The 12,417-nt window shown below is 45.1% G+C and overlaps 1 protein-coding gene across 7 annotated transcripts in view; it reads right to left on the reverse strand.

Annotated features, from left to right (window-relative positions):
* Positions 1-325: 325 nt before the first annotated feature.
* Positions 326-12,417, reverse strand: part of BCOR (BCL6 corepressor) — a 126,203-nt gene continuing 114,111 nt past the window's right edge. For all 7 annotated transcript variants that reach the window (XM_053579817.1, XM_053579814.1, XM_053579811.1 and 4 more), the window contains 7 exons: positions 11,701-12,026; positions 11,102-11,356; positions 5,967-6,133; positions 4,684-4,829; positions 3,752-3,829; positions 3,389-3,545; positions 326-1,488 (listed from right to left, as the gene is read on the reverse strand). In XM_053579817.1, the coding sequence (XP_053435792.1) occupies positions 1,197-1,488; positions 3,389-3,545; positions 3,752-3,829; positions 4,684-4,829; positions 5,967-6,133; positions 11,102-11,356; positions 11,701-12,026 (1,421 nt within the window). In that variant the 3' untranslated portion in view covers positions 326-1,196. The remainder of the gene's footprint in view (positions 1,489-3,388; positions 3,546-3,751; positions 3,830-4,683; positions 4,830-5,966; positions 6,134-11,101; positions 11,357-11,700; positions 12,027-12,417) is intronic.

Consider the following 12,417-nt stretch of genomic DNA (forward strand, 5'->3'; position numbering starts at 1 on the left):
TGTGGTCCTAAATATAAAGTATTCACCGTTCTGCAGGATTATAGTAGTTCAATGCCAAGGGCAATGTGAAAGCCTACCAGGCCATCAAAGAAGACAGGCAAGAGGACTTGAGACAGGAAGATATATGCCCAAGAACTGGGCTTTCAGAATGGATTCAAATGTGATTCCAAATCACATTCTGAGTGTAATTCCTCCAAAATCTTCCCATCTGCTTTGATTTATAGAGACCATAAATTGCTCTAAAGTTATAAGGAATAGATCACCACCACCTAAACAGAATCAGTGACAACAATAATGCTTTAGGAATACATAGGACACAAGGTACTTCATTTTTCTCCTTTCCTCAACAGGTTTATTGCCTTTTAAGAAAATTTTTGTAAAATATAAATACAAAGGCAGAGAATTTACTTACAAAGTTAAAACACAGATTTCAAACATAAACACACAATTCAGAAAATTTTAGTTTTATGTACATTTCCAAGCAACCTCAACATATTATGTTAGTTTTCAATATTTTACAGGGTACAGAAAAAAATAGCTCAAAGTCTTCTTTAAATAAGAGCATAAAATGTTTAAACATATAAACAATCCGGTTTGATGCGTGAAAACTAATTTCACAGCTTTTAAATTAGGATATAAAAGTTTCATACAATTAGTTGTTGTGTGTGGATATGGTTTGAATTTATATTACACACTACTGGATTACATCCAATAGCATTTACCTGGCCCGAGCAGGTACTCTGTAAACAAAACATAAAGTTACAACATCACCAAGTGCCTTCACCAAATTCACTCCCCCAAACCAACCACACGGTTCTGGCCATGCTTTACACAGTTATGGCCTCTGACATCAGAGCTTTGTATGAAATTAAGTCAAAGTGTGGAGCTCCTTTTCCTCATTTTTTTCTCCTTAAAAAAGAAAACAAACAAATGTTCCAAGTAAAAACAAACATATCCCAAAGCATGTGTGCACTGAAAAGTAAAGAAACATCATAACAAATTCGTAAAAATTGACTTAAAATTTTAAAAAGAAAAAAACATGTTTCTAAGTCCTTCTGACTGGAGTAATTTCTCTTATATAAAGAAGAGATATTTTCATATGTAATAGTGTCCTTTCTTTACAGAAATAGTTGTATTATGACACATATGCACAAGGATTAACACTATAACACACTGTACACGGTGGTCTGGTGTGCTCACCAGTAGTCCTCAGAGACTGTGTCGTTGGGGTGGAGCCACTCCACAGAGGAGCCCAGCATGGTCTGAAGCTCACTCGTGAATTCCACCAGATCTAACAGCTCCTTGCTTTCAGGATTGAAGGCTTCCAGGTCTTTGGAGCAAGAGAACAAAAGACTTGCTGAAACCTGCCGGTAAAATTCTGCTTCTGCAATGGTGACAATTTCCACATTTGGAAAATTGCAACGGAATATGCGGGATGACATTTTTAATTTCTTAAGCACGTCTGAAAGTAGTAGCCAGTTTCGTGGCCTACAAAATAGAAAAGAAAATGGTTTGAGTTTCTAGTAAAATAACAAGTGCTCCCATTAACTACTACACCCTGACTTGACCAGTGTCTAGTCAGGTAACAAGGGCCAGTTACTTTCACTTTGTTCCTGCTTCCCTATTTGTTACCATATGTACCTATTCTTTTATTACCTTTTCCTTCTAAGGCAAGGGAGAGATCTACCTCTAGCTGTAGAAACTCTGGACTCAATTCAGTTTTATTAAGAGAACATCTTAATAAAGGGGCTGGGCATGGTGGCTATAATCCTAGTGCTCTGTGAGGCTGAGGTGGGGGGATTGCCTGAGCTCAGGAGTTTGAGACCAGCCTGAGCAAATGCAAGACCTCTTTTCTACTAAAAATAGTAAACCTAGCCAAGAGTTGTGGTGGGTGTCTATAGTCCCAACTATCTGGGAGGTTGAGGCAAGAGGATCACTTGAACGAAAGATTTTGAGGTTGCTGTGAGCTATGATGTTACAGCACTCTGCCCAGAGCAACAGAGTGAAGACTCTGTCTCAAAAAAAAAAAAGAAAGAAAGAAAGAAAGAAAGAAAACATTTAGGAAGGATCATCTAAATCAGGCGTCCTCAAACTGCGGCCCACGGGCCACATTAAATGGTGTGAATTGTATTTGTTCCTGTTTTGTTTTTTACTTCAAAATAAGATATATGCAGTGTGCATAGGAATTTGTTCATAGTTTTTTTTTTTTTAACTATAGTCTGGCCCACCAAAGGTCTGAGGGACAGTGAATTGGCCCCCTGTTGAAAAAGTTTGAGGACGCCTGTTCTAAATAATCCTCACTGCTCCCCTTGCTGATGGTAAAGTCTTGCTCATTCAGCTGTGACTACAACTCCAAGTGTCCTGCTATATAGTCACTGGGGGAAACAAATGTGTATCCCAACTTTGAGCACTATATTCCCTTTAAGCGTCTCCTCCCCATCTTCCATTCTTTTGGGAGTAACAATTTTGAAAGAAGGCAGATGTTACACATTTTATGATTTCTGTCGCTGTTTTTTTTTTTTTTTTTGTAGAGACAGAGTCTCACTTATCGCCCTCGGTAGAGTGCCATGGCATCACACAGCTCACAGCAACCTCCAACTCCTGGGCTGAAGCGATTCTCTTGCCTCAGCCTCCCGAGTAGCTGGGACTACAGGCGCCCGCCACAACGCCCAGCTATTTTTTGGTTTGCAGTTCAGCCAGGGCCAGGTTTGAACCCACCACCCTTGATATATGGGGCCGGCGCCCTACCGACTGAGCCACAGGCGCCGCCCATTTCTGTTGCTGTTTTTAATAGCATACATGTTTATAGCTTCAGAGTTTGAGGAGGAAGTTGTGCATTAAGTACCTTTGTTAACACAACACCTGGCAGAGCACAACTGCTTGACAGGTATACCCAAAGTGACTGGTCACTGGGGTACAATAGCATGACCATAGGGGCAAGACTTGAACTAACCAAATCTGATCACATGCCAAGATCCCAAGTGTCCTGTAATATTACTACCCTGATCATACATGAGAAGGAGATATATCAGTATAGTCTAGTATACCTCAAATACCTGGAAGACCCCTATAGTGGCCTGTTGGTGAGACTCCTAAGGAAGACTCCTTCCCAAAGTGTTTAGGTACTTTCTGTGAAATTCCAGTTATTGACTTCAATTCCCTTTGGACTATGGAGTGTGACTTAAGCCTTGGTGTTCTGATGTCCCTCCCCTCCACTCTACTGGGTGTAATTAAACTGATGTATATCCTTTCTGGAAAAGATCTACTGCATTATGTGAGGTTTGTGGACACTTAAGGAATTTACTAACCCACCCACCCTCATCTACTTAACTCCTGCCACCCCAAGAGCAGCGCAGCCAGTTTCCAACCACATAATAGCCATGCTCACCCCTGAGCAACAGATATTTGGATGTTATAACACGGTAGGAGTGGACTTTCTGAAAATTCGAATTCGAACACATCGCTATAGGCATCGTCATCATCATCCTGGTCTTCTGGTCCTGGGGGGTTTGCTAAAACGTCATAGCCACTTTCATCATCAGGTTCTAATGGAGGGTGAATAGGAGAGAAAGGAAATAATAAGCTATAGAAAGATTTTGGCTGCTGTAGAGAAAAAAGGAGACTCTAAATAACAAGATTCTTTCCCAACTGAGTCCTGCTTCCAGTGTCTACCACCCATCTCCCCTCACCCACACCAGAGAGAAATGTACTCAAATTCATTGACTAAGGTAAAAAGAACAATGCTGCTCACCACACACAGAGCTGCCATAAAACTCCCAAGAGCCATTGGAGTCATCATCACTGCGACCCTGTAGGTCATTTAAATAATCTAGAGGAAGAAAAAAAAGCAAAACAAGATAAAACCTACTGCTGAGAAAAAAAAATGATGGCAGAGTTAGGGGGCATTTTCCCTAGAAATTCACGACAAACTGGCAAGTCACTTCCCATCTTCCCCTTTCTGCATATCATCAGTGCAATTCATCAAAACCTTGCTTCTCTGCCTTATCTACCTAACTAAATTCTACATACCTGTTCATCTGCCTGCCTGAGAGACAGATGACTGTGAACACCCTGACACATCATAATGAAAGTTAGGCTGGCAAGGTAAGAAGGTAAGCCCTCATATGCAAAAATAAATAGCATTACACATATATATCTCTTTCCCAATGAATAAGTGCAACTTAAAGTAAATAAGGATGAGTCATGAGGGAGTTAGTGTCATTCGTTGGCCAGGTCTAATAAGGACTGTAACTACAGGTACCTGACCCTCAGGAAAACCTTGTGCTTCTGCTTTAGGAATTTTTTAATGCCCAGGGCTTAAATGACAAGTTATCTGATGACCAAACACCACAAACCCACCCAAATAATTTCACGTAAGGGAGGTCTGACTCATGTCACCCAAACTTGAGATGTAAACCCATGAGCCATACTTAAGTTAAAAATGTATTTGTAGAAAATGCAAATAACTTTAGGAAGTCTTTTACAACATTAGGGTAAATAGATGACTTAGTGTCACTAGAATAGTTATACCAGACAAAAGGCCAAGGCCAAATGCCTGGTTGCTCTCCTCCAAAGCTTCAAAATTTTGGCCTTTTTGATTTCTGCCTGGTCAAATCCAAACCAAAGTATCTAGTTATCATCTATTTTTGAAAAAGACTATTTCTTGAACTTGGTCATTCATACCTGTTAAAAACTTTTCCATAAGTTCACTGTGCGTCATTTTCATGATGGTTCTACCTGAGTACGTAGCCAAAGTGGGGTCAGCGCCATAGGAGAGGAGCAAGCGGACAATTTCCAAGTGATCATTCTCAACAGCATCATGCAGAGGCCTAGGGAAACACGGGCAATGGGGTTAAGCTCACGCGCATGACAATGCTTCCCGAGTCATTTCCTTTAATACCAACAGGCAAATTTGGGCACATGTGTGCCTCGTGTACTGAGCCTCTTAGGCACAATATTTCATCCAGGAGGTGTGTGCACTGTCACCACCACTGCACAGATAGGGAAAATGAGGTCTAGTCACTGAAGATCAGTGACACCTAACCCTTTACAGGATAGGTCAAGGGACAAATTCAGGCCTAAGTCTCAAACACCAATCTATCTTAATCCAAAGTCTAAGAAGGAACTTGTGCCACAATTAAAAATGTTTCCAATGAACTTAAGTACTAATGGACTCTGTGAAGGCAACTTTTGGGGGCTGGGCAGGGGAATTCCATCATTATGGAAGCCAATACAACAGGCAATTAAAAAAAAAAAAAAAGCTACTTCTATTTTTAAAAGAAACAAGGTGCAAAGAGAATGACCAGTGGAGACTCTCCCGAAAGACTGATTCTAGCTAGGACTTCACAGATCGATACCAACCCTCTGATCCAAAAGCTGAGGGAACAGTGAGGGGAAGATAGCCCAGGGGGGTATGTTCTCAGGAGGATACAGAGTGTCCCCCACTAGTGTCCATGGGGGTCAGGGAATGTTATTTACAAAGCTTGAGAGACCAAAATACATTTCTGTTTGGCTATTTTTATCACTGCCAGGAAAACCCTGTGCCCTCCCTCCTGGCAGCATCCTACTCACATAACCAGGATGATGTGTGGGCTGCCTCAGACCCAGGTCTCTGACCAATAAACCAAGGTGAGCACCAGGGCTGAGGATGTGGGTGGTGATGGCAGGTCCTCTGTCTGTACTCTTGGGATTTTTAACTCATATATATTTTAAATATAGTGATTTCATAGATGGTGATGAAGAATCCAGGGTCTTAATTATTCCCACTTATTCATGCAGGCTGACATTTTCAGAGGCTTTGGTCCATAGGAGCATTACAAGACTGGCCAAGATTGAATTCTACAGGACTCAGCCATCAATTGCTTACATGTCACTCGTGTTCTCTCTTCCTGGGGTTTCCCACATACCTAAGAACCACTGCCTGTGCCCTCGCAGGGCCAGACTAAGAGCCAAGTCACACCACTGACCTGGTTCCATCTTGGGCACTGCAGTTGACATCAGCGCCATATTCAAGGAGGTGTCGCACAATGTTGAGCCACCCTCTAGCACAAGCTTCATGCAGGGCACAGTAACCTGCATTGTCTCGATGGTTCACATCACAAATCTTATTCTCCAGGCAGTACAAGACCACTTCCTGTGTGGAGGGGGAGGAATGTCATCAGATCACTGCACAATGACCTTATATGGGAGACCTCTCTGTAGCTCTCAAAGAGATACATCCCTAGGCTCAGCGCCCATAACACAGTGGTTACAGTGCCAGCCACATACACTGAAGATGGCGGGTTCGAACCCCCCCCCACACCGGGCCTGCTAAAACAATGACAACTGCAACAAAAAATAGCTGGGCATTATGGCGGACACCTGTAGTCCCAGCTACTTGGGAAGCTGAGGTAAAAGAATCACTTAAGCCCAAGAGTTTGAGTTTGCAGTGAGCTGTGATGCCATGGCACTCTACCCAGGGCAACATAGTGAGACTCTGTCTCAAGAAAAAAAAAGAGAGAGAGATGCATTCCTAGACTTGAGAACCCACTGCAGCTGAGGCAGGTGTGGATGTCTTGATAAGGGGCAAACAACATGTGCAAAGGGCTTGGTGACACAGATGGCGTCCTTTAAGGCTCTGCCCTAGCTGCCTAGCTTCTAGGTGAGTTATGCTTTCTAACTTCTCCAAAACCTCCATCTCCTGTGCTGGGCGAGATTAATAGCACTTACATGGAGCCGTTGAGAAGATGCAATTAGAGACTCAAAAAAGCCCTTAGCCCAGTGCCTTGCATCTTGAGTACAGAGGAATACAACTGCTAGTGTTTCATTAATAAGCAGAAGGGATTTCTCACTCTATCAGTTCACTCAATAAGTAGTGGTGGCTGACAACATAAGTTTAGATAAAAGCAACAGCTGGAGAACCTTTCTCAACTTAAGCCAGGGAGGGATGTCCAGGAGTTTAAGCCAGTCCTCAAGCCCCCTGTGAAGACTGGGGGTCAGAGTCTGGGTGGCAATGCTCCTGCTGTCAAGTAGACTTCAAGGATGCCTCTCTCAATGTATCATGCATATCAGCAAGAAATGACATAAATGTTTCAAATAACCCTACCCTCATTTTGCTTTATTCTCTACCCTACTCAGGACTGAATCAATATAGTATTTTCATATTTACTTAAGTTAATGACAGGATCTGATATACCACAAACTACAACCTACATGTTTCCAGAATGAAGTAAGACAAAGCTAGCCTTCCCTCCTTTGCAGAATGTGTTCTGTGTCAACAGTTTGCCTGAGAATCACTGTTATTTATCTTCTTTGGTGTGTTAAAATATTGCTATAAACCACTCCCTATAAACAGCGCAGTAATTTATTCAATGTTTCCTTACTTTAAGAAAGTTTTTGAACATATACAACTATATCTGCCACCAGAAAACAAGTGACCCCATGTTCCTATAAGCCATGCTCAGCAGAGGTGTCGGGGATGTGAGAACTGGAGGCTGCAGAGCGTGTGGGTGGCCCAGCACACACTTGGTAAGTGGGAGCTCGAGAGGTCACGGTGGGCCTCCCTTTCTGACAGCTCTTAATTTATCTATTAAACCTAAAATAGGTGGCATTGTAGCCACCCATAAACGTGAGGTGAGTTCTGAAAAACCTATTTGCCCTTTCTAGCATACCTCTGTTGAAACTGATCACTCAATTGGGTGCTAACTAGAATGTTCCATATGTTCCCTCTGTGAACCTAAGCTTGCATGCTGCTAAACCTGGCCATCCATGCCCTGATGCTTCAGGTCACTGTGGCAGCTCTCTTCCAAAATAAGGGGAGGAAGAGAGAAGGTATGCCCACAGAAGCAGTTCTTCCTTCAGGTCCTAACCTGCCAGAAAGCCCACAATCCTCAGAGCTCCCAGGCCACCTGCCCTGAGCACTGGTATCCTGGATACCGCATGAAGCTGCGGCTCTTTTAGCAGGCCCTCACTAGCCAGACTCGAGTGGACGGCTGTACGCTAATGAGTTGTGTGCCCCAGCCAGGAGAGGCCCCATCACATGATTCTGGGATCAGCTCTAAGCACCACCAACTGCTGTGCACAGATCAATTTACCCAGATCCCGGCAGCCTGCCTGGTGTCCTATCAACCCAGGGTTCATTTGCTCTGACAATTATGGCTTTCACCTGGAAACCTTCGTCACTACGAGGGCTGATATGAGGGAACCTAGAAAGGAAAGACATTGAAGCTGAAAGGTAACTCAACTCTTTTCCTGGAGGATGGCAGGCAAGGCACTAGTGACCTGACAAGCAGGTCAGACTTTCTGCCATGGCCACCATAGCACTTCTCGCTTTGTCAAATGTGTAGGTGTTATGTTATCCCACAGTGACCTATATGAGACATCAGGAAAAGAAAGTAGTACGTTCCTATTCAACACTTGGGGAAAGTGACACCCAACTGACGCCCAAAGAGGTTCATGAAGTACAGGTCTTTTGGTACCTGGTCTGCTGGGAAGCCCCAATGCAGGGTCAGGGCTGGAGTGTTGTAATCTAGCCATGATCAGCATCCCTCAGACCCTCTCAGTTGGGGTAAAAGCAGGCTAATGACACTCTTCTAGCTAGGAGGATGATGGTCTCTTAATTAGGTGGCAACTGCTGTCACCAACAGAGAGAATGAAATCTCTCTACCCAATACATTTCTTGGTTTATATTCTATGCTAGAAATGGGAGCATTTGAAGGGCAGCCCGCCCATTCCCAAACAAAATCAAACTGTTTTTGTTGGACTATTCTCTGTTAAGCGGCTATAAGCCGAATGCCATTAACCGCAAAATGTAACCATAAAGGCCATAAACCCGACATTGTTAATTAATTAAATGCCTCATTAACTTTTTTAAAAACATGATTTATTCAATTCATAGAAAATTTAACCATCACCACTAAATGTGCAAGCATGTGGTTCCACATCGGTATTTTAGCTGAAGGAACAGAAGCCTCTTTACCGAGAGGGAAAGGTTTGCGCATGTCTGGCCTTTCAGATGGTCTAATACAGATCTGGAGAGAGAATGTTTCTAAACCTCAAGAACCAGAATAATACAAAACAAAGCTCAGACAGCCTTTTTTATTGCATGTGTTGAAAACAACAATGGTAATTAAGACTAACTTCAGGAAAATTCTCCCAAAGTTGTACATTCAAACTGTACGTAACCTGGGTTAAGCAAATTATCCTTCTACTTTAAAAGGTTTAAACCGCCACATCTTATCATTCTAACATTTTAAATTTTCTGAAAAAAATATCAAAAGCTGGATTCAAAGTTGAAAGCTTTCATTTAGTAATTACAACATTCAGCATCAAAACTGATGGCCAATGAAATTTACAGAATTTGAAGAGAGAAAAAAAGTTGTCCTTACATAAACATTCCCAAAGCTTCTTGGAGGACCTGCAAGAATCTCCAAGAGTCTTTTTGAGGTTTCTAGTCCCAAGAGTGAGACTGGTAGAAATGATGCCAAGACCACAGAGCAGGCCAGAAGCCTTGTCCCCTACAGGCAGTAGAGCACATTGACCTCCTGCCTCATCACCTGTGGTGCTTGCTGGAAGCTCAAGTGGATTTGCTCAAAGCACAGTCAGGAATGAGTAGTTCGCTTGGCATGCCGCATCTATCCTGTCCTAGGTGCTACTGTTTTCAGCTTGTGGGAAACCAAAGGGCTGCCACTTGGATTTAATCTGCAAGTAATTGAGCTAATTACCAAATCCTCCCAGAGAGTTCTCCCTGCAATAATCTAGACATCTCAAAAGGCGTCGCGTTGGTATGAAGAAACAAGAACAATGGCACATACAACCAAAGATACCCGCAAAGTGCTACAGAGGACCAGCCCACAGTTGTGAGCAAACTCTCAAGTTCCTTTCTACAGCCTCAGGGGTGGGCTCTGGGTCAATGGGAGACCAGAGCTGGGCAGTCCCACCAGGAAAGGCTCAAGGCACAACAGACAGCAGCAGGGTCAGATTGTGTGACCCAGGGTTCCTGCCAAATCCTGGGAGCCCACAGCTGAGTGTGGATGCTGCCACCCTGGTGCTCCGCCACACCTCCACACTTAGCTTGCTGAGCCACATTTTATTTTCACCATTCAACTCTTAGAGGGCCAGCATTAAAAAATGCCTTTGCCCTGTGGGCTATTACATCACAATTTCAACGGACAAGCATGTGGTGGGGGAGATGCACCAGGGGCAGAGGGAGTCATCTATCTTCAAGGAGGTTTGGAGCTATATAAAAAGGCCAGTTCCAATGGGAGCCAGTCCTGGAGAGGACTGGCAGGTTCAGGGGACAGGGGAATGGCTGGGCTTCAAGAGCCAGGCTGCTAGATTATCATCTGTCCAAGTCATTGAACCCCTCTGGGACTCAGTTTCCTCATCTGAAGGCAAAAGTAATACTAGTTACTATTATGGAAAGATGATGAAAGGGTGAAGTGAGTTACTCCAGATCATACGGGCTTAGCAAGGGCACACAGCAGAGTATTCAGCCAATAAGCTGTCACTGTCATCCACCATGCTGGGAGGGGGAATGGGCAGGAGGGAGTCAGTAAGTTGGGGAGAAAGGCCAAGTCTACATCCCTCCTCCAGACTTCAGCCTCAGGGCTACCCTGCTCTCTATTAGAAAGAGACCACTCAGGTCTGCCCCAGCCCCCACCTCAGTGCACACCTTCATCTGGCCTACACTGCTGCCTCCCACCCACTCCCCACACAGGGCTACTCCTCCACCCCTAACAGCACAGGCAACCTCAAATAGAGCTCAGAACTTCTCTACCCCTTGCTAATCAGAATCCAAACGGGCTCATTAAAATTCCCCGAGTCACCAAGCCCTGGGTTATGTCAGATTTTGTATCAGAGATAAGTGAACGAGACTGGAGGATGCCGAAGCGGCCTACCTGCCTGAACATGAACTGAACATCAGAGAAGCCTTTCTTTTCACACTGCGATTGAACAAGCCACCGAAGAGACAGCAGAGTGTGGCTAACACAAACATCCTGCTGGAACACTGGCCCAGCCAACCTGATGTGGAGGGGGCTAAGCCCCCATCTCTAAGTCCCACCCCCCCACACACACTGTGTGCCCCCGCCCCCCAACCTGGCAAAGCCACAGGGACACTCACCTCATAGCCAAGCCTGGCTGCCCGCTGCAGGAGGGTCTCGCCAGCATTCTTATTGACAATAAGTCTCCGTGCCTCTGGCGGCATCGGGCGAGACTGGGTGGTCTCTTGAGGGGAACTTGATCGTGGCAGCTGTGTAGACTGGGAAGTTGGTAGCAACTGCTGCAAGCGGTCAAAGGGCTTTGGCTCCTGCTTGGCAGGTGACAGATCATAGTCTGAACTGGACTCAGGGCGCTTTCGGAACCTCCGGACAGTCATCTGTCACAAAAGCAGGTAGTGCACATTGTTAAGGCTATGTCCTGCCAATGCCCAATGCCCGCTGCTTCCCTTCATCCCTGTGTGACCACCTGTGTGGAGGGAGGCCTTTTTTCCTTTGCCTTCCTTTTTTTTTTTGGGGGGGGGGGGCTGTCATAGAGGATTGGGGAAAGGGGTTTCACTTATACTAGTTTGAAACTTTGCAGCCACCCCGAAGAAATGCCCCTCTAGGACAGGGCAGTGACATGTGGTGTGGGGGACGAGTCTGGGAAAAGGAAAGCTTTGTCCCCAAGGAGTAGAGAAGCAGTGGGGCAGGCATGTGCTCAGGAGCAGGGGTCAGGAGGTACCTTGCCGTCAGAATTCTCCACATAGTAGTCCCCTGTCATCGACAGCCCCCGCCGGGGCTCCTGAGGTATCAAGTGCTTGGTTTTACACAGTCTCTTCCCGGATGGCTTCTCGCTGTTGTCGGTGTATTTCTGCAGCAGGGAGGCAGCCTGGCAATCCTCTTCTTCGTCTGTGCACAGCACATCTGTCTTCTGGCTTTCTTTAATTTTCTGCTGTTTGGCAGGCGGCCTCGAGGCTGGCGTACAGCTTGGCTGAGTCTGCTTTTTGCCGCTCGCATTGGTGGATGAAAGGCTCTTCATGGGCGGAGAGCCGGAGAACACAGGCAAGCCTAAATGTGGAGGGGGTGGCGGGGTGGCGGGCGGGAGGGGAGAAGCAGGCGTTACACAGTTGTAGCCAGTGCAGAAAGAAAAGCCCATTGTTAACACTGATCACTGGAGCGGCTTCAGTTTTTAAAGATATACCAATTATGTTTTCAAAGCATTAATATTTTAATTATCCCACATTCAAACGGCAAATAGATTAACCCACAAATCGCCAAGTGGCAAGTTTCTTCAAAAGGCCGGGACAAGGGGACAGAAGCCTGTTCTTCTTGCTCTTCCGTCCCCCACCCACTGGGCCTTGGGGTAAGGACCTTCCCAAGGCCAGCCAGCCTGGGTGCTTAGGACCTAATGACTGGAGACAGCCCAAGGCTGGAATGAGGGTGTTGGCAGGGCTCTGGG

This window comes from Nycticebus coucang, chromosome X (genome assembly GCF_027406575.1).
Source record: "Nycticebus coucang isolate mNycCou1 chromosome X, mNycCou1.pri, whole genome shotgun sequence".
NCBI lineage: Eukaryota > Metazoa > Chordata > Mammalia > Primates > Lorisidae > Nycticebus > Nycticebus coucang.